Raw genomic sequence first — 21,545 nt, 5'->3', positions numbered from 1 at the left:
CTTTTTCCCCAGAGCTGCTTTCCAGCAGGTCAACCCCTAACCTGCACTGGTGCATGGGGTTGTTCTTCCCCAGATGGAGTACTCTATACTTGCCCTTATTGAACTTCATTAAGTTTCTTCCTGCCCAGCTCTGCAACCTGTCCAGGTCATGCTGGATAGCAGCACAGCCTTCTGGTGTGTCAGCCACCCCTCCCAGTTTTGTATCATCAGTGAACTTGCTGAGGGTACACTCTATCCCTTTGTCCAGGTCATTGATGAATATATTGAACAGGACTGGACCCAGTACTGACCCCTGGGGGACGCCACTAGTCACAGGCCTCCAGCTGGACAGACTCACTGAATACAACTCCCTGCGCTCTGTCCTTCAGCCAGTTCCCAATCCATCTCACTACCCAATCGTCCAGTCCACACTTCTTAAGTTTGCTGTAAGGATGCTATGGGAGATGATGTTGAAAGCCTTGCTGAGGTCAAGGTAGACCACGTCAGCTGCCCTCCCCTCATCTAACCACCTAGTTATGCCATCATAAAAGGCTATCAGATTGGTCAAGCATGACTTCCCCTTGGTGAATCCATGCTGACTACTCTTGGTAATCATCCTCTCCTCAACAAGCTTTGAGATGGTGCCAAGAATAAGCTGTTCCATCTCCTTTCCAGAGATGGAGGTAAGGTTGACTGGCCTGTAGTTACTCGGGTCCTGTTTCTTGTCTTTTTTGAAGATTGGGGTGACGTTGGCTTTCCTCCGGTCCTCAGGCACCTCTCCTGTTCTCCAGGACTGATGGTTCTCCAGATGATGGAGAGCAGCCTAGCAATGACTTCTGCCAGCTCCCTCAGCACCCGCTGGTGCATCCCAACAGGGCCCATGGATTTGTGGGTTTGTCAGTTTACTTAATTGATCCGTAACCCAGTCCTCTTCAACTGAGCCCAAGTCTTCCTTTTGCCAGATTCCCTCTGTGGTCTTGGTGGTGTGGGACTCCTGAGGGTCAGCCTTAGCAGTGAAGACAGAGGCAAAGAAGGCATTCAGTAACTCTGCCTTCTCTGTATCCTCCATCACAAGGGCACTAACTTCATTCAGCAGCAGGCCCACATCCCCTTTGGACTTCCTTTTTCCTCCAGTGTACTTGAAGAAACCTTTCTTGATGTCCTTGACCTCCCTCGCCAGGTTTAATTCTAAGGAGGCCTTAGCTTTCTTCGTTGCATCCCTACATACTCTGATTACATTATTGTATTCTTCCCAAGTGGTCTGTCCTTTCTTCCATGTTCTATAAACTTTTTTCTTCCACTTGCACTTGTACAGAAAGTACTTAAAAACTTCTGTCTCTAGTAATGGGCCTCATAGTCTGAATACTGAGGGAAAAAAGTTTATAACAATTGCAACATGTGCTAGCCGATTAATCTCACACTTTCCATGTGTCACACCATCAGATGTATCTACCTTGCTCTGCAACTGTTTTCGGTTATCTCACAATTAGATAAAGGCAACTTAATCAAACGTGAAATATTTTCTAAAAGTAATATTAAACAAATACCATCAAAAAACATCAAAACACAGTTTTTGAAAGTGATGTTCAAGACTGCAACCTCAAACAAGCTGTTCATAATACACTTGACTGAGTTGCATTTATCTCGTCGTTAATTTTTCATGTTACAAATTGTGACTCATACACTTGAACTCCCCTATATATGCACAGTTTCCTTGCAAAAATCACAGCACCATAAGCAGAGCCACCTGCTCCCTGAGGTTCTGTTCACAGGGCTGAAGGTGGTTCTATTCACAGTGCTGACACAGTGTGTCACCTGCTGGTCGGGGGCCAGTTGTCCCCGCGGTGATTTGGTAGTGTAGAAGCGTCCGGCAGAAAGATGGTGACATCTAAGAACCAGTGACATAGTCCTGTATGTTACAGAGTGTTTTGACTTTCTAGAGCTTTAGAATGGTGATGAAAGTATCAAGTGGTTTTGGGTAAGAGTCAGGGGAAAGGCCAACAATGCAGATATCATGGTGGGAGTCTGTTATAGACCACCCAACCAGGATGAAGATTGAATATTCTATAAGCAGGTGGGAGAAGTCTCAAGATTGCTAGCTTTTGTTCTAGTGGTAGACTTCAACTTCCCAGATGGGTGCTGGAAATACAATACAGCAGAGAGGAAACAGTCTAGGAGGTTCCTGGAGTATGTGAAAGATAACTTCCTGAGTGAGCCAACTAGGGGGAGGCACCCCTCTGGGCCTGTTGTTTGTGAACAGAGAAGGACTTGTGGGTGACGTGACATTTGAAGGCTGTCTTGGGCCTAGCAATCATGAAATGATAAAGTTTTCAATTCTCAGAGCATTAAGGAGGGAGTAGAGCTGTCACCTTGGACTTCCAGAGGGCAGACTTTGGCCTGGGTAAAAAACTGGCTGGATGACTGGGCCCAAAGAGTTGTGGTGAATGGAGTTAAATCCAGTTGGTGGCCAGTCACAAGTGGTGTTCCCCAGGGCTCAGTATTGGTGCCAGTTCCCTTTAATATCTTTATCAATAATCTGGATGAGGGGATTGAGTGCACCCTCAGGAAGTTTGCAGATGACACCAAGTTAGGCAGGAGTGTTGATCTGCTTGAGGGTAGGAAGACTACAGAAGGATCTGGACAGGCTGGATCGATGGGTGAAGGCCAATTGTATGAGTTTCAACAAAGCTAAATGCTGGGTCCTGCACTTTGGTCGTGACAAACCCATGCAGCACTGTAGGCTTGTGGAGTGGCTGTAAAGGAATTGGTCAACTCTCTGTGGCTAATTCTATGTGGCTGTCTCTACATGGGACAACTCAACATGCCGCTGGTCCTCCCTGATGCACATTGCTGCACCGCTGGTCCTCCCCAACACATGGCAAGCTCCACAAAGCCTTTAAACATTGGCACAGGCTCTGCATGGTGCTGTAGGGAGCCTCAAGCGCCTGGCAGGAAGCAGTCTGTCATGGGCTGTGGAGGGGAGACCACTAGCGATCTCGTTCCTGCTGTGTCTGCAGTATACATTACATTAGGAGGAGGCGGCATGCAGGTAGAGGGGTGAGCAGCATGGGAGGGGTGTGAGAAACAGCTGGGGGAGCAGCTCTGGGTGCAGCTCTGGGTGTGGGGGAAAGGTGACCAACTGAGCACTGCCTGGTGGGAGAGCCCCCCCTTTTGCTTGCCTCAGCTTTTTTTCTGTTTTTTTCCCCTCTTTTTTGGGGAGGTTTTGTTTTTAAATGGAGGGCCCTAAGGGCATGCCATCCCACCACCCCAGCATCCTTCCCAGCCCTGGGCAACCTGGAACGTCGGGAGCCAGCAGTTCCCACTACTATGGTGCTCCTTCCCCGTCTGCTCAATGTGCATGGCAGTACCAGCACCAGAGCAGGTGTGGGGGCTCAGCAGGAGGCAGTTGTGCAGTTGCCTGCTCCCCGGTTCCCTGAGCAAAACCCTCCTGTAGTTCTTCCCATACACCTTGCATCCCACCAGCATGTTTGCTAGAGAACACTTATGCCAGCCAAATGTTTAATTTTTTTTTATTTCATGTAGTTGCTTTTATTTCATTGTTAATTATTGATTAATTAAAAATTAGTTAACAATTAATCAAGAATGAGATAATAAAGATCAAGTATTTGAACATGTGTTCAAGTTTCTATGGAAAATTAGAACCAACTTTGCAGGGGCATGCCTTTTAAATGGAAGAGGTTAGCATTTCTATAATACTCCTAACACTGATAACAGAGATGATGAATGCTGACTGACCTCCTTGATAAGGTTAAATCATCACATAAGTTACATTTGACAAAAGATACTGTGGAACTCGGCTAAAATTTTCATGGAGAATTAAAGTCTGCAGGTGGGACAAGCTGCTGAAGGAATTGTACATCTTGTTTTTAATAGAGTTATGTTTACATATTCAGCATTACTAATTTTATATACTGGGATTTTTTATTCTTTAAGACTAATTATGGGACTTTACTGATATGATTGCTATTTGTGTCTTTTAAATCTCTGTCATACGTGGGCTGCTTTGTGAGCTTTCATTGTTCCCAGAAATATTTTGCTTCGGTCACTGTCACTAATATAAGGATGGATGTTGTTTTCTGCAACTTGATTTTTCTTTTCTTAGATGTTGTTTTTAAGCATGCTACTGATGTGTATATTTTATTGCCATTTAAACAAAGTGTAATATAACTGGTAACTAATTCAGAAATTTATTTTAGAATTAACTAACATTAATGAGAATTTTAAACAGGCAACCCTCTACTATATCATTTTAGGAATGAATATGCATATGGTAACATACTAAAATAAATATACATTTATCACCAATGTACTGTAGTAATGTTCATATGTTTCTTCACTTGTATTCACAACTGTCAGTTACTGGGGTTTTTTTAATTGAGTAGAATAAAACTTGTGTAACACTGTTTTAGTGGGCTGAAACTGTCAAGTAGCTTACATAACTGTTTATCAGAGCAATTGATATTCACCAGAAGGGATCTTTCTGTACAAGTTGGATTAAAAAACTGAGGAAGGGTGAAAAGTATATTTAATCTAGTATCTGCTTTACAGAATCACAGAATAGTTCTGGTTGGAAAAGACCTTTAAGATCATCAAGTCAAACCATTATCCTAATTCTACCAAGTCCAGTGCTAAACCATGTCCCTAAGCACCACATCTACATGTCTTTTAAACACCTCCAGGGATGTTGATTCAACCACCTCCCTGAGCATCTTGTTCCAATGCCTGATAACCCTTTCAGTGAAGTTTCTTCTAATATCCAATCTAAACCTCCCCTGGCATAACTTGAGGCCATTTCCTCTTTGTCTGATGCTTGTTACTAGGGACAAGAGACCAACCCCCACTTTGCTACAACCTCCTTTCAGGTAGTTGTAGAGGTCTCCCCTCAGCCTTATTTCCTCCAGGCTAAACAACTCCAGTACTCTCAGATGCTTCTCATAAGACTTGTACTCCAGACCCTTTACAAGCTTTGTTGCTCTTCTCTGGACTCTCTCCAGCACCTCAATGTCCTTCTCGGAGTGGGGTACCCAAAAATGAACACAGTACTCGAGGTGTGGCCTCACCAGTGCTGAGTACAGGGGCACAATCACTTCCCTAGTCCAGCTGGCCACACTATTCCTGATACAAGCAAGGACACTGTTGGCATTCTTGGCTACCTGAGCACACTGCTGGCTCATATTCAGCAGGAATCAACACCCCCAGGTCCCTCTCTCCTGGGCAGCTTCCCAGCCACTCTTCCCCAAGCCTGTAGCACTGCATGGGGTTGTTGTGGCCCAGGTGCAGGACCTGGCACTTGGCCTTGTTGAATCTCATACAGTTGGCCTCAGCCCATTGATCCAGCCTGTCAAAATCCCTCTGTAGAGCCTTCCTACCTTCAAGCAGATCAACACTCCTGCCTAATTCGGTGTCATCTGCTAACTTCCTGAGGGTGCACTCAATCCCCTCATCCAGATTATTGATAAAGATATTAAAGGGAACTGGCCCCAATACCAAGCCCTGGGGAACACCACTTTTGATCGGCCTTCAACTGGATTTAACTCTGTTCACTGCAACTCTTTAGGTCTGGCCATCCAGCCAGTTTTTTACACAGCAAAGAGTACAACTGTCTATGCCATATGCAGCCAGTTTCTCCAGGAGAATGCTGTGGAAAATGTGTGGAAGGCTTTACTAAAGTCAAGGTAGACAACATCCACAGCCTTTCTCTCATCCAAGTAGGTCATCCTGTCATAGAAGGAGATCAGGTTAGTTCAAGCAGGACCTGCCTTTCATGAACCCATGTTGTTTGGGCCTGATCACCTGGTTGTCCTGCATGTGCTGCATAATAGCACTCAAGATGGTCTGCTCCATAATTTCCTTCAGGTGACAACACAGGTTAGGGAAAACAAACGTTTTGAAAAATTTCAGTTGATCGCCACTAACGTTTCCACTGACTTCTTGCTCCTGGGGTAACATTGCTCTCTGAGATCTGATTTAGGGTTTTAACAAGCAAGTTTTACTTTTAATGTTCAGTGTAGTAATGGCTAAAAGTTCTTTTGACTTAAGCAAGCTAGTTTTGGAAACTACTATTATGAAAGCAACCTTATAAAAATGTTGAATATGTTCCACTACTTCTGAGTGTTGGATATTTTTCTTTTTCCAGTACAATGCAATATGTTTTATACCCTAATTTGAATAAGGTGCACTAACCTGTACATGCTAGAATTTAATGTATCTTTATTAATATACAATAATATATTGCCTTCTTAAAACATACAGCTTTTGACCAGAGTAGAATTTTGAGTATGTACTTCTTTAATGTTATGTTTGTATCTATGTACAGAAAGCATAGAAACAATGTTGGACCAAGCAAACCTATTTCTCAGCCACGAAGAAACATTGTTGGCTGCAGAATACAGCATGGCTGGAAAGAAGGGAGTGGACCTGTAACACAATGGAAAGGCACAGTGCTTGATCAAGTTCCTGTAAATCCCTCTCTCTATCTTATAAAATATGATGGATTTGACTGTGTGTATGGACTAGAACTGCACAAAGATGAAAGAGTTTCAGCACTTGAAGTCCTCCCAGACAGAGTTGGTAAGAGGGTTTTTTTCCTATATGTGCATGTGTTGTCAGAACATTTACATTTATTAAAATATTTTTCATAACATGGCAGATAATGTAAATGCTCTGCTTAATTTTTCCTTGATACCAGAAAGCTGTCTTTTGTCTTTAAATGGTATGCACTAAATTATGGTTTTTTTATTGCTTAGAGTCCTATCCATAACAAGCTTATATACATGTAACACTGATATTTCCATTAACATTTAAACTGAGCCAGCTGAAAAATATCCTTGCTACGTTATCTTGTGTGTTTGATAGTAATTATGTGTTTGATTGGGTTGTTTTTTTTCATGTACTTTCTCTAGGTTTTAATCCAAATAGAGGGAAAAAAAGTATTTTCTAAGTTAAATAACTTGACTAGTAACAAGTCTTTATTGATTTACATAATTAGCACTGAATCGTTAAACTGCAGGTTTTTCCAAACTGTAAAGTACAAAGTTTACCCTAGTAATTACTTATTTCTGAATGGAATAAATCCTTAGTTTTTCTGACTGCAGAGATCAGTAGCAGTCTCTGGAATGGGGTTAGGGGGTACCAAACCAAACACCTTCATTAATAACTTCATACAGCTACCCTGTGATTAAACCTCTCTTCCTCCCCTCCTCCCAAAATACAAATATTTAAAATACAGACACTATTCTTTGCTGTGGCCTATACTGGTTTCCCTTTACCTTGCATTATGATAGTTTGATTAATGGGAGGGGTTGTACAATAATGAAAAATGTTGATAAGAGTGTTAAAATAATGTTAAAAAAAATAATAATGTTAAAATAATTCTTCAGGTTCTGCAGTTCTTTGTTCTTCAACTGTCTGGATTGGACAGTATTTGTTTTGTATGTGAATTGACTAACTTCCAAACAAACTTATGAATTATTCTGGATAAAGATTACTTTTTACAAAGACTTATTTCTGTACTTTTGAATGGGCATACTTATGAACTGCTACCATTTCAGCTTCATCTCGAATTAGCGATGCCCACCTGGCAGACACGATGATTGGCAAAGCCGTGGAACATATGTTTGAGACAGAGGATGGCTCAAAAGATGAATGGAGGGGGATGGTTTTGGCTCGAGCTCCTATTATGAACACATGGTTTTATATTACCTACGAGAAAGATCCCGTCTTGTACATGTACCAACTCTTAGATGACTATAAAGAAGGTGACCTTCGCATTATGCCCGATTCCAGTAAGTAGGCCAGTTATTTTTTTCCTCTGGAAAGTGGCATCTGTCTTTGTATTATTGTTTGGCTTATGCTTTATATATGGCAAAGAGAGTTGACAAACAAGGATCTTTTTAAGTATGAAAACTAACAAAGGTTGCAATACAACAGAAAATACATCTGTATTACACAACTTCTGAAATATTTTACTTCAATTTGGTGGTGAAATATACAATAAATACTGGAAAATCATTTTCCATAATAATTCCTAATTCTGATAAAAATAGACATACTATTGTGGAAGAGATTACAGTTAGATTTTTTTTAACAGAAATTGATAAACTAAGCCTTCCAATGCTATTTTCTTTTAGAAGTGTCACAAATCAAGAGCCATCTCGAAGACCTGCATTTCTGAAGCAGTTCTTATAACAATAATGTTTTGAGGCTAACTAAAATAATCAGATTCATTTAGTTTGGGTAAGCATCTTCAGTTTGGAAAGCTTTTGAGTAGTTTATTGGTGGATCAGGAACTGGTTGAAAGGAAGGAGTCAGAGAGTTGTAGACAATGGGGCAGAATCTGGTTGGAGGTGTGTGACTAGTGGAGTCCCTCAGGGGTCGGTACTGGGACCGGTGTTGTTCAACATCTTCATCAGTGACCTGGATGAGGGTATAGAATGTACCCTCAGCAAGTTTGCTGATGACACTAAGCTGGGAGGAGTGGCTGACACACCAGAAGGCTGTGCTGCCATTCAGAGAGACTTAGATAGGCTGGAGAGTTGGGCAGGGAGAAACATGATGAAATTCAACAAGGGCAAGTGTAGAGTTTTGCATTTGGGGAAGAACAACAGGATGTCCCAGTACAGGTTGGGGGCTGACCTGCTGGAGAGTAGTGTAGGTGAAAGAGACCTGGGGGTCCTGGTAGACAGGAGGATGACCATGAGCCAGCAATGTGCCCTTGTGGCCAAGAAGGCCAATGGCATCCTGGGGTGCATTAGAAAGGGTGTGGTTAGTCGGTCAAGAGAGGTTCTCCTCCCCCTCTATTCTGCCTTGGTGAGGCCACATCTGGAGTATTGTGTCCAGTTCTGGGCCCCTCAGTTCAAGAAGGACAGGGAACTGCTTGAGAGAGTCCAGCGCAGAGCTACGAAGATGATTAAGGGAGTGGAACATCTCCCTTATGAGGAAAGGCTGAGGGAGCTGGGTCTCTTTAGCTTGGAGAAAAGGAGACTGAGGGGTGACCTCATTAATGTTTACAAATATGTAAGGGGTGAGTGTCAGGGAGATGGAGTTAGACTTTTCTCAGTGATGACCAGTGATAGGACAAGGGGTAATGGGTGCAAATTGGAGCATAGGAGGTTCAAGGTGAATATCCGAAAAATTTTTTTTTACTGTGAGAGTGACAGAGCACTGGAACAGGCTACCCAGGGAGGTTGTGGAGTCTCCTTCACTGGAGACATTCAAAACTCACCTGGATGCATTCCTATGTGATGTACTCTAGGTGGCCCTGCTCTGGCAGGGGGGGTTGGACTAGATGATCTTTCGAGGTCCCTTCCAACCCCTAAGATTCTATGATTCTATGAAAGAAGCACTAATCTTTTAAAAGCTCATTTTCTCTCACCTGTTTAGACACATAAACAGGAATTTTTTTTCAATAGGTTAGGAGGCATATTTTTTCTTCCTTTCTTGAAGTGAAAGTTATGGGTTTTTTTCTATAAATATAGAAGGATTTTCACAGAATCATTATTGTTCGAGATTTGGATAGCTAGTACAAAAAAAGAAGAAAAAAGTTTGTCAAGAATATTGTACTCTCATTTCTGTCCTGTACCTCAAAAGCACTTCTCTGACAGAGAGGCAATTTTGACGTTAAAGCAAATTATTAATTAGATAACTAGTGTTTTGACTATGCAATGCACTACAAAAATATTAAAATTCCTTCATTGAATTTCTGAGACTGTCTTCCTTCAGATCTAGCACTAATAATAAATAGTCTGACGGCTGAGTAAACAAGTAGCATTCATTTGCATAACCTCTGTAGTAATCCTATGTTTTTAGATTTTTTTCCAGCCTAACAAAAACCAATGTATCTGTGGCTTGAAGAGAGCGAGTCACAAATGTTAATGGGAAAAGTGACCTTCCTATTCCTAAAGAAACAAATAAAGCAAGCTCTTTCAGAGTTGGCACCTCCAAATACCTTGCAATTCCTTTTTAAATTCTTCTTTGCTTTGTTCCATTTTAGAAAAATAAGCAAAAAGGTTTAATTTAATAATTAATAAATAATTAAATAATTAAGTTTTAAATGTGCTTTTTTTGTTTTCCTGGTACTACTATTTACATCTGTTTCTAAGACACTGAACTATGAGCTACCTTTCCTGAATCTTTTACAATGAGAATTGTATCCTTAAGGATACTTCTGGGTAGATTTTGCTAGGAAAGCAAATAATATAGTTAGACTTCTCAACAGTATCTGTCCTAGTGTGAAATCAAAAGCCCTTTTTAACAGAATTATTGATTAAGGAGGTTACACTTAGCTTGGAAGATGTGGTTTTGTTGCAATGACATATTTGCATTGACATTTTGGATAGTGTGGGGAGAGGGAGTTCTAGCACACCTGCCTTTCTGTTAGAGACTCAATGCCTTGTTCTGATGGGGGTTTAAATTAAATTATCTACAAACATGTTCTGTAATTGGTGTGTAAACCTTCATGTAAAAAATTTACTTTTCTAACCAATTGAAGTGCTATTTTTTACTTCATAAAATTGAAGACGGTATTACCTAAAAAAAATTAAATTCTGTGATTGTACTTTCTAGAAGCATGGCAATAGTTAGGTGCTTGTCTGAACAACTGAACTTGTTTTAGATATACTCTGCATTTTAAACTTGTGATTGTTTCTTAACTTTTAAAGAAGGCTCTGCGGTTTTGTATATTGGGAAAAAATCCATAAATGTCTACCAAAGTACATTGTATTTTCACATTACAGATGATTCGCCTCCTGCAGAACGGGAGCCAGGTGAAGTTGTGGACAGCCTGGTAGGCAAACAAGTGGAATATGCCAAAGAAGATGGCTCAAAACGGACTGGCATGGTCATTCATCAAGTTGAAGCCAAACCATCTGTCTATTTCATCAAGTTTGATGATGATTTCCATATTTATGTCTACGATTTGGTGAAGACATCCTAGACATCATCACGAACTTCTGCCAAATTTGTGGAACTATTAAATGTAAAATTTGTAGACACAAAGACTTGACTGTTTTTCAGGTAAATGAAAGCTTAAATGTCCCTGCGAACCCACAATCTCTGCCAGAAAAACTGTTTTGTTCTGAATAATACAAATGTATGTGAATGTGACACATTTTGCATAAGAGAACTCCTTTTTCTTGAAAAAAGTTGATATATTTGGATGGGAGGGAGTTAAAAGCAAAGAACAGCTGCAAATTCAATCTGTGTGAAGTGAATCTAGATTTTTTTTCATAGATTTTAACTTTTATTTCAGCCTTGCACTCACCTGTTCAACTGCCACATGCAAGTGTAGTTTGCTATTTTTTATATGCCTTCTTTTGTAACATTAATTTCTTGGCTACTGGCAGCCCTTGTTTTCTGGGTTGGGACAGAGGTAACTTCTGAAAGGTTTAAACAGTTTGTGCAGCAATAAGGAGTGCCTAACCCAAGCAACATCAGTTTCTACACTATTTCAAATTAAGCTTTTTAAGAACTTGCAGTACATGGAAATACTATAAAAATATATTTAATCGGTATAACCAGTTAATTAGAAAATGCAGGTTAAGGGCCTCTTAAGTTATAGGAATCAGTAAAATACACACAACAAAGCTGCCTTTAATCCTAAATGTTGTACTCTTTTGTTATACACATTTCTTAGCAGAACCCAAGTGCTTCGTGCCACATATTTAACTTAAGACTTTAGACTACGCATTGGCAATCAGTAGTCTCTCATTTAATATCAGAACCTAGCAACCCAGGTGTTTGTGTGTGGACTTAGGAACCTACTAGTAGTTAAATCTTTTACACAGTAAATACAATCTTATCGGGTTGGGGGGTCCTTTTACACCAAAAACCTCCTTTAGAGAAGGAGAAGCATTTGTTGCCTTCTTCTCAGTCCGCTGTATTCCTTTGGTTTGGGTTGGGTTTTATGCTATTGTTTTTAAACATTTTGGTTCAAGAAGGTATCTTCTCAATGTATTCTTTTTCTGGCTTTTCCATGTAAGGAGTGTCCAGACAAATCTACAGTTTAAATTTGTTGTTGCCTTTTGTGGTATCCTTGCTTTGAGGTATGCTGTCAACATTAATTTCATTCTATGAACACTAGAGTTCTGCATGCCAGTGGTGTACTATCTAACGGGAGCTATAGACAGTCTCAGTGGTTCTGTCATCTGCATTAGATTGTGGATATAAATAGCAGCCCACAACAGCAGAATCCTTTCACCGTTTTAATCTTGCAAGATAGCTGTAAATCAGTGTTAGGGTATTTGTTGTTTTTTAAGTGTAGTAACTTTTAAAAGCATCAGAATTGTAACAAGGATCAGCACAGCAGCAAAATTGTCATGTTAAAGCAGAGCTCTGCAAGCTTCAAAGCATTGCTTCACAGAAATACAGTATGTGAAGAATGTGAATACAGTCAACATTTGATGGGAATAAGTAATACACAGATTTCCAACCATATGCTGTTAGTGGAAGGATGCAGGAGACATACTGTTAATCAGAGATCAAAGATCTGACCTCTATTGTGGGTATTCTTGATATCAAAGACTCAGTGGTTTAAGACCCTTTCTGTCCATTTTTCTTGTCCTGATTTCATATTTTAGCCTTAAGGCTTGTGCCTCATTATGTTATTAAATGGTAATAATGTATAAATATATCTTAATTCTTTGTCCCTTGCTACTATATTGCATTATGTCCTGTATTTCATCATGGGCAACCAAAGGCAGGCTATGGTCTTCAGTTCACAGCTTCTCAATCCAGTCTTTAAGCACTAAGTACCTGAGTCAGTAAATTTTTCATTGTGTTTTGAACAAAGTGAGTAGATTTACAACTCAGTGCTTTCATCCTGCGGATCTGTTATGTGCTTTCTATTGACTTAAGAGTCCTGCAAGTAAATCACAAAGCTGAGCCTGGCTCCATGAGCCCAAGTTGATATTTGTGGCACAAGAATTAGTATATTGATTACATACAAAATACATTCATAACTTAGTACAATGAATTTTGGGCTTTACATACAAGAATACAAGGTCTGTTTTTAAATGATTGAGGTTTGTTTAGCTTGACTGGAACATTTTTAGCATTAGACTTTCATTTGTGAGTTTTATGCAAGCCACTCTAATACACCACATATTTTGCTAATTAGAATATAATCTATACATTGTCAAATTTTATTATTGTTTCTAGGTGTCCCCAATGTCCGTTGCATGTTTTTTTTTTTTCTGTTCATCTTTTTTCTTAAGGTTGGGGAATGTGTTTTGTGTTTTGTGGTTGTTTCTATTAATAGCTTAATCCATCTTTTTGAGACTAATTCCACTCCCTGCAATCTGCTTTGTTTTAGGCTCATGTTTCAGATCTGCATACAGTGCTTGCATTACCCTAGTAACTACATGTTGATCCCTTGTTCTAGGGGTTCAACATTACTTTCCAAATTTATCATAGGGCTTGTGATAGCACAAGCCATAGATCTTTGTATAAAAGTTATTGACCCTTCTCATTTACCTGCTGTAGTATTGTTGTATATTGTGTGTGTGCATGATGTCAGGCTGCCATGTAAAGCTTTTTAAAAGGAAAAAAAAAAACTTAAATGCAGACCATCCTTTTTTGCATGCTTAGAAGGTTAGAATGTTCAATGTAACAGACTAAAGTTGCATGTTATAATGTTTAGGTTTGGGTTTTGTTCTGTTTTTATTTTGTGTTCAGTTTTTTGTAAATTTGCTTATTGTGCTGTTTGAATGGTTGTTAGTAGGATTAAATGCACTGGTGAGGTGAACATAGTGCCAATGGAAGGTAATTTTCCAGTTGTATGTGTCATACAGCATTTGAAGGGACCATGTATTCTGTTCAAGAATAAATAAAATCACCATCAATAAATAAAACACTACATTTTTTTTCTTTTGAGTGCCAAACCTTAAACTAAGTTGGACTACATAAAGACTGAAATACTTTGGGGAAAATCCTATTTATTACAATTTGTATAAGCCTTCTTTAAATGAATTATTTCAAAATGGAGGCTTTATATTCAGATAGAATAGATTACACTTGCTTCAGGGAAGAAGAATTACGGTAAACGCAGTTTCTGGTTCCTTGAAAATGTTGTGCTTTTTTGTATTTTACATCATTAGTACAATTTGAATGGTTCTTGGTATGTGTATAGTTCAAAGGTCTTTGTGTTCACATTTTAAAATTAGGTAATGACTTCATATTTAGAGTTCAGTTTCATTATTTTTATTTTATTTCTCTGCATTTAGAAGTATGAACACTAAATATGTTACTTAATTCTGTAAGTATTTTTTATAATTATGATGTAACTCTATCTTTAAAACATTTAAAATAAATCCTTTATGTGCAACTCATGACTGTAAATTTTATTCTCATGAGCAAAATGTAGTTATGTGACTTCAGACTCTGAAGAAGCAGTTTGTTCAGTATTTTAATTTAAAAAGACATAATATTTTAAAGTTTAGCCATGTATGCTAGTATATTTTCCCCTATGAAATGTTTGCTTGTTAAGTCAGGGGTTTTGGGGGGGTTTTTTGTTTGTTTGTTTTTTGCCAAGTAAGTATAAATGTTGATAAGATGGAATTTGACTGAGGCAAAGCTTGATGCTTAAACTACATTTCACCAAAAGCAGAAAGATTTCTCCTCAGGGGTTTATGCAAGTCTGTGAGGGAACCTCTTATTTCCAGCATGCAATATAGCTCATACTGTTAACAGTAGTTCAGCAGTGGGAAATAGGAGCAGTGTTTACCTGATACATTTGTCTGCTTTGAATTACTGTACTTACCTAAATGTTGAGTTTTATTTTGCTCACTAAATAAATTTAAAAAAAGAAAGTAGAATTCATACAAACCTAGAGGTGATGAGTAATGAAGAGAATAATACCACAATGCTGTAAATTTCCTTAAGACACAGGAGTTCTTCATACTAATGCATGAACACTTATTTCTTTTATGTAATTAAAGGTAAATTACCAAACCTGACTTTGAATATTGAAATTATGAGATTTTTCCTTATTCCTCCCTGTTCCCTGATTATAGGGGGGGAAATCTTTGATGGATACCCCAAAATGTATTTTTGGCACCAAGCTGCCAACATCCCTGGACAGTGGGAAGGACTGCACATTCAGCAATTCACAGATTATGCAAAACTGGGAGAAATGGCTGATCCACCAGAAGGTTGTGCTGCCATCTAAAGGGACAGGCTAGAGAAATGGATTGACAGGAACTTCATGAAGTTCAACTAGGGGAAAGTCCCACACATGGGGAGGAACAACCCCATGCACCAGTACATGATGGGGGATGACTGTCTGGAAAGCAGCTTTGCAGAAAAGGGGGAGGGTGTCCTAGTGGACACCAAGCTGGACATGAGCTGGCAATGTGCCCTTGTGACAAAGGCAGCTGCATTAGGCTATTGTTGCCAAAAACTCAGGAGAGGTGATCTTTGCCATTTATTCAGCACGGGTGAGGCTGCATCTGAGGTACCATGTCCAGTTTTAGGCTCCCCAGTACAAGAGAGACATGGACATACTGGAGAGAGTCCAGCAAAGGGCCATGAAGATGATTAAAGCACCGAAGCATGTCTTCTATGAGGAAAGGCCAAGTGTCACCTGGCTCTATGGAGGCGGGTTCTTTTGAGGATCCTTGGCAGAATGATGCTGATACTAAGTTACAGTTAAAATTAAAGCTTTCTTTTTTAGCAAATTTTATCATCAGCATAGAATCTTATGGTCAGAGTAGCACAGGATTTTTAATAACCAGAATAAGCGTACCACAATTTTATAAGTAGTGTAGCAGAAGATTTTATAGCACAGCTTAGCTTATGGTTTCTAATCACCTGGACCCTCTGCAGTTGGGGTCAAATCTTAATACTTGACTTGCCATATCATTATAACGATCATAAATAGACTTGAAATACACAAAATAAAATTAGTTACTCAGTCCTTGGAAGAAGCAGACAATGGTGGAGGCATCCCTGACCACTGGAGGATCATGGGTTTTGTCATCCAGCAGCAGTTCTGGTCCAAGTCTTTGGGACTTGTAACTGCTTGCTTTTATAGACAGACAGTGCTCTGTGTGCTGCTACATTTCCCTCTTCTGTGTCAGGGTCACCACCACCTGGTTGGCCAGGTGCCTGGGACCTTCAAGGGCAGTAAGGAGAAAAGTCTGCCTGATGCCTAGAAACCTGGAGGCTGATAGGGAAGGGGAGAAGAAGTCTGCCTGTTGCACAGGACCTTCAAGGCCTGATGAGGAGGGGAATGGGTGTCACGGTTTGACTCAGGATTGGCAATTAAATGGGGACTAATATGTGACCAGCTCAGTCACAGAGAAGGGCTGCTTGGCTTATAAAATGGCATTAGCTATGCTAACCATATCATCAGGAGTAAGGAGCAGGGGGTACTGATCACACTAAGAGAGCTGGGACTGTTTAGCCTGGTAAAGAGAAGACTCAAGGGCATTCTCATCAACATGTACAAATACCTAATGGAAGGGAATGAAGAAGAGTGAACCAGACTCTTCTCAGTAGTGTTCAGTGACGGGTCAAAAGCCAATGAGCACAAAGTGAAATACAGGAGTTTCCATCTCAACATGAAGATTTTTTATTGTGAGGGCAACTGAGCAATGGAATAGGTTGCTCAGAGAGGTTGTAGATTCTCCCTCCTTGAAGATATTCAAAAGCTGTCTGGACAGAATCCTGTGCAACTGACTCCAGGTGACCACGCTTGACAGGAAAGGGTGTGTGGGCTAAATGACTTCCAAATGATTCCTTACAACCTCAACAATTCTGTTTTTTAGGATTGGCAGCCTGGGAAAAGTTATCAGGCTTCTAAGCATTCTTTTCAGGCTTTGCTCTTCCAATTTTATTAGTTTACTGCTCAGAATTCCTCAGTTCCTCTTCCAAATTTGGAGTATAGCAGAAGTATATGTGCAACATAATGTACCGAAGGTCCCATCAGTGTCAATAAGCTGGTATATACATAATGCTTAACTATTCTACTTGGATGTTAATTACTGCCTTCTGCTACATGGGCCTTTTCTTAAATCATTGTTGTGATTTACATAACTTCAGTTGTACAAAAAATGTAAATTTTTTTTTGTAGTCTGACAGTTAAAATACATCTATATTTTGGCATTTTTTTTCTTTTTTCCAGTTAATCCTTAAATTTACTTGTGACAGACTGTTGAATACAAGTCCTTTTTTTTAACATCTCCATGCTTTCTGGTGCCACACTTACTCAGGTCTCTACACCAGACTACCTTGTTCAAAGCCGACTGCTAATGAATACTGATATCTACACACTTGAATTTAGAGCAACCTTCTTTTGTTGTTTTTTTTCTTTAGTGTTTTCCACCTAGATCTAACATTTGAGAGGCATATTTTTGTTAATAAAGATAATCACCACAACTTAAAAAACACTATAATATTTTAAATGCACATTCAAGTTAAATCAATAGAAGTTTACAAAGACAACAACTACTTTAGGAGGGGAGAGGGCTTTTTTTTTTTTTTACAGTGTCAAATAACATTTATGTGAAAGATGACTGAAATGGCATCTAATCCTTTAAATGCATAAGGAATTATAAGATCCTTAGACATTTTGCACAAAAAGAGTTTGGACTGCTGATTTTTAATTCTGTGGAACTGTCTATCTACATGTAGTATATACTCACCTTTGAACTCAACTGGATTAGGGATGTTCGAAAACCTCAGTTAAAAGCAGTGTTGGAACCCAGGCTGATCTGCCTCAGAGGCATGCAGCTGTCCAGGTGATGGGCTGCATGGGATGTCTGAGTCTGTCACTCTTACAGAATGACAGTAAAGACAACATCTGTGTGCACTGCGACCAGGTAAATGATTTGCTCACCCTGGTTGCTGAGCTTAAGCAGGAAGTGGAGAGGTTAAGGACCATATGGGAATGTGAAAGGGAAACAGATTGGTGGAGTTGCACCTGGCCATCCTTAGGGAAAAGGCAGCAGGTGGTAGCTTCACAAGAGGTAGATCCCCAGCCCTCTGGTCACCAGGAAGAAGGATGGGAACTAGGAGATGATGGGGAGGGGAATGGAAACAGGTCCCTGCTAGGGGTAGCAGAAGAGTTCTTACCAGACCCTCCCCACATTTCCAGGTGCCCATACAGAGCAGATACAGGGCTCTGGAGATAGGAGACCAGTCAAACAATGATGCTGAAGAAGCCCCATCCAGGGGGCTGCCGAAGCAGCCAGCTCCATGCAATAGGACTGCTTCTAAGAAGTTGCCAAAGCAACCAGCTCCTCATATTAAGACTGCTTCTGAGAAGAACAAGAGGAGGGTGATAGTGATAGGTGATACCATTCTGAGGGGAAGTGAAGGTCCCATATGCCAGCCAGACCCTTCTCACAGGGAAGTCTGCTGCCTTCCTGGAGCCAGGGTAAGGGATATAACCAGGAAACTTCCTGGTCTGATGGGATGGCTCCTATGACTGGAGCATCAGAATGGAGGGTTACAAACTCTAGGAAAGACAGACAGGGGAGATGGGGTGGGGGTGTTGCCCGCTGTGTCAGAGACCAGCTGGAGTGCATGGAGCTCTCTCTGGGGATGGATGAGGAGCAAACAGAGATCTTACAGGTTAAAACTAAGGGGAAGAAAGGCCAAGGTAACATCACGGTGGGGGTTTGCTACAGGTTGCCTGAGCAGAAGGATAATATAGACAAGGCGCTATATAGACAGATAGGAGCAGCTTCACATTCACAAGCCATGGTCCTCATGGGAGACTTCAACCACCCTGACATCTGTTGGAAGAACAACTCTGCTAAATGCAAACAATCTGGGAGGTTCCTAGAGTGCATGGATGATAACTTCCTTTTGCAAGTGCTTAAGGGAAGCCAAGGTTGTAGTGACCACAAAATAGTGGAGTTCAAGATCCTTAGGGCAGCAAGGAGGGCTCACAGCAAGCTTACTGCCCTTGACTTCACAAGGGCAGATTTCAGCCTCTTCAGGGATCTGCTCAAGAGAGTTTCTTGAGATAACATTCTGGAGGGTAAAGGGGCCCATGAAAGCTGGCTGATATTGAAGGGTCACCTTCTCCAGGCCCAAGGGCATTGCATCCCAACTAAGAGGAAGTCAGGTAGAAACTCCAAGAGGCTAGCATGGATGAGTAAGCAGCTCCTAGAAAAGCTCAAACTGAAGAAGGAAGCATACAGGAGGTGGAAGCTAGGGCAGGAATCCTGGGAGGATCACAGAGAGGTTATCCGAGCAGCTAGGGATCAGGTTAGGAGAGCCAAATCCCTGCTAGAATTAAATCTTGCCAGGGATGTTAAGAACAATAAGAAAAGCTTCTTTAGGTATGTTGGGGAGAAAAGGACATCCAAAGAGAGTGTAGGCCCTCTCCTGAAGGGAATGGGCGAGGTAGCAACACAGGATATTGAGAAGGCTGAGGTCCTCAATTACTTATTTGCTTCAGTCTTTTCTGGCAAGTGCTCCATTTTCAACACAAAGGCCACAGAAGGTAAAAGCAGGGACTGGGAGAGTGAATTACCCCCCACCATAGGTGTAGAGCAGGTTCGTGACCATCTAAAGAACCTGAAGGTGCATAAATCTATAGGACCTGATGGGATTCACCCATGGACCCTGAGGGAGCTGGCATATGCAATTGCTAAGCCTCTGACCATCATATTTGAGAGGTCATGGCAGTCTGGTGAGGTTCCTGCTGATTGGGAAAAAGGGAACTTTAAGGGATGACCCCTCCTCTTATCTAATTATGTCCCTTTTGGTATAGAGTAAATAAGGACTGGAAAAAAGAAGACCCAGGGAACTACAGGCCGGTCAGTCTCACCTCTCTTCCCAGCAAGATCATGGAGCAGATCCTCCTGGAAAGTCTGCTAGGGCACATGGAAAATGAAGAGGTGATTGGTGACAGCCAACATGGATTCCCTAAGGGCAAGTTGTGCCTGGCCAATCTGGTGGCTTTCTACAACAAGGCTACAGAGAGGGTGGATGGTGTCAGAGCAACTGATGTCATCCACCTGGATTTGTGCAAAGCATTTGACATGGACAGTGGGATTGAGTGCATCCTCAGCAAGTTTGCTGATGATACCAAACTGTGTGGTGTGGTTGACACCTAAGAGGGAAGGGACACCACCCAGAGGGACCTTGACAGGCTGGAGAGGTGGGCCAATGCCAACCTCATGAAGTTCAGCAAGGCCAAGTGCAAGGTCCTGCACCTGGGTTGGCACAACCCCAGGCACAAATACAGGCTGGGGGGAGAATGACTGGAGAGCAGTCCTGAAGAGAAGGACTTAGAGGTGGTAGTAGATGAGAAGCTTGACATGAGCCACCAGTGTGCACTCGCAGACCAGAGAGCCAACTGTATCCTGGGCTACATCAAAAGAAGTGTGGCCAGCATGGCCAGGGAGGTGATTCTGCCCAGCTGCTCTGGTGAGACCCCACCTGGAATACTGTGTACAGTTCTGGTGCCCTCAGCACAAGAAAGATATAGACCTGTTGGAGAGGGTCCAGACAAGGGCCACCAAGATGATCAAAGGGCTGGAGCACCTCTGCTATGAAGACAGGCTGTTCAGCCTGGAGAAGAGAAGGCTCCAAGGAGACCTTATAGCAGCCTTCCAGTACTTGAAGGGGGCCTACAGGAAAGCTGAGGAGAGGCTTTTCATCAGAGAAGATAGTGATAGGACAAGAGGTAATGGTTTTAAACTGGAAGAGGGGAGATTTAGGTTAGATATTAGGAAGAAATTCTTCACTATAAGGGTGGTGAGGAACTGGAATGGGTTGCCCAGGGAGGTTGTTGATGCCCCATCCCTGCAGGTTTTTAAGGCCAGGTTGGACAAGGTTTTGTGCAACCTGGTCTAGTGGTAGGGTTCTTTGCTCATGGCAGGGGGGGTTGGAACTTGATGATCTTTAAGGTCCCTTCCAACCTTAATGATTCTATGATTCTAAGTTATGGTAGAATGTTGTTCTTTTACATGGCCAGAATATCAATTAGGAAAGGTCTTTAGGTGGCCTCTGTTGGGTAGTGAGGGGATATTTTTATGTAAGTCTTTGAGAAATTCATGACTGTATTCAAGTAATAGACCTTCAAACCTGGGCTAGGGAAGAATTACAAGATATCCCTTCGTCACATGGAGAAAATGTGTATATTGATGTTTCCTCAAGAGTGATAGAAGGAGTTATGGGATGAATGTATATTGGTTTGATTGTCTGTAGCTACAGGAGATGGGTATCACATGTAGCAGAGAAGAATCAGTAGTTAAACTTAGCAGGAAGGATCCCCATCTTACAAAAGATCTCGCCAGACAAGCATGTAGTTGTTAATAGTGGTGTACTTGAGGGATAAGATGAATTTGCATTTTTGATGTATAGAAGAAACTCTGTATTCCAAGGAAGGTGTGCTTGATTTGTGGGAGTCCATTGAGCACCCAGCTTTTCCCCTCCCCCTCCCACCCAGGTAGAGAAAGGAGAGAGAGAATAAGGAGAGAGGCTTTCCAGATTGAAAACTAGACAGCTTTAATTAAATACTAATGATAAAAGAAAATATGTACAAATATATACAAGTATGTGCAGGAATGTACAAAACCCCTATTGCCTCC

The 21,545-nt window shown here is 41.1% G+C and overlaps 1 protein-coding gene across 1 annotated transcript in view; it reads left to right on the top strand.

Annotated features, from left to right (window-relative positions):
* The window catches only part of LOC104391220 (spindlin-Z), a 44,954-nt gene extending 33,978 nt beyond the window's left edge, over positions 1–10,976 (top strand). The window contains exons 3-5 of the mRNA XM_010000456.1: positions 6,317–6,570; positions 7,551–7,784; positions 10,734–10,976. Coding sequence (XP_009998758.1) covers positions 6,317–6,570; positions 7,551–7,784; positions 10,734–10,933 — 688 coding nt within the window. The 3' untranslated portion in view covers positions 10,934–10,976. The remainder of the gene's footprint in view (positions 1–6,316; positions 6,571–7,550; positions 7,785–10,733) is intronic.
* Positions 10,977–21,545: the final 10,569 nt, after the last annotated feature.

This window comes from Chaetura pelagica, unplaced genomic scaffold (genome assembly GCF_000747805.2).
Source record: "Chaetura pelagica isolate M959 unplaced genomic scaffold, ChaPel_1.0 scaffold186, whole genome shotgun sequence".
Classification (NCBI taxonomy): domain Eukaryota; kingdom Metazoa; phylum Chordata; class Aves; order Apodiformes; family Apodidae; genus Chaetura; species Chaetura pelagica.
The sequence above is the reverse complement of the archived record's forward strand: the minus strand, read 5'-3'. Positions and strand labels throughout refer to the sequence as shown.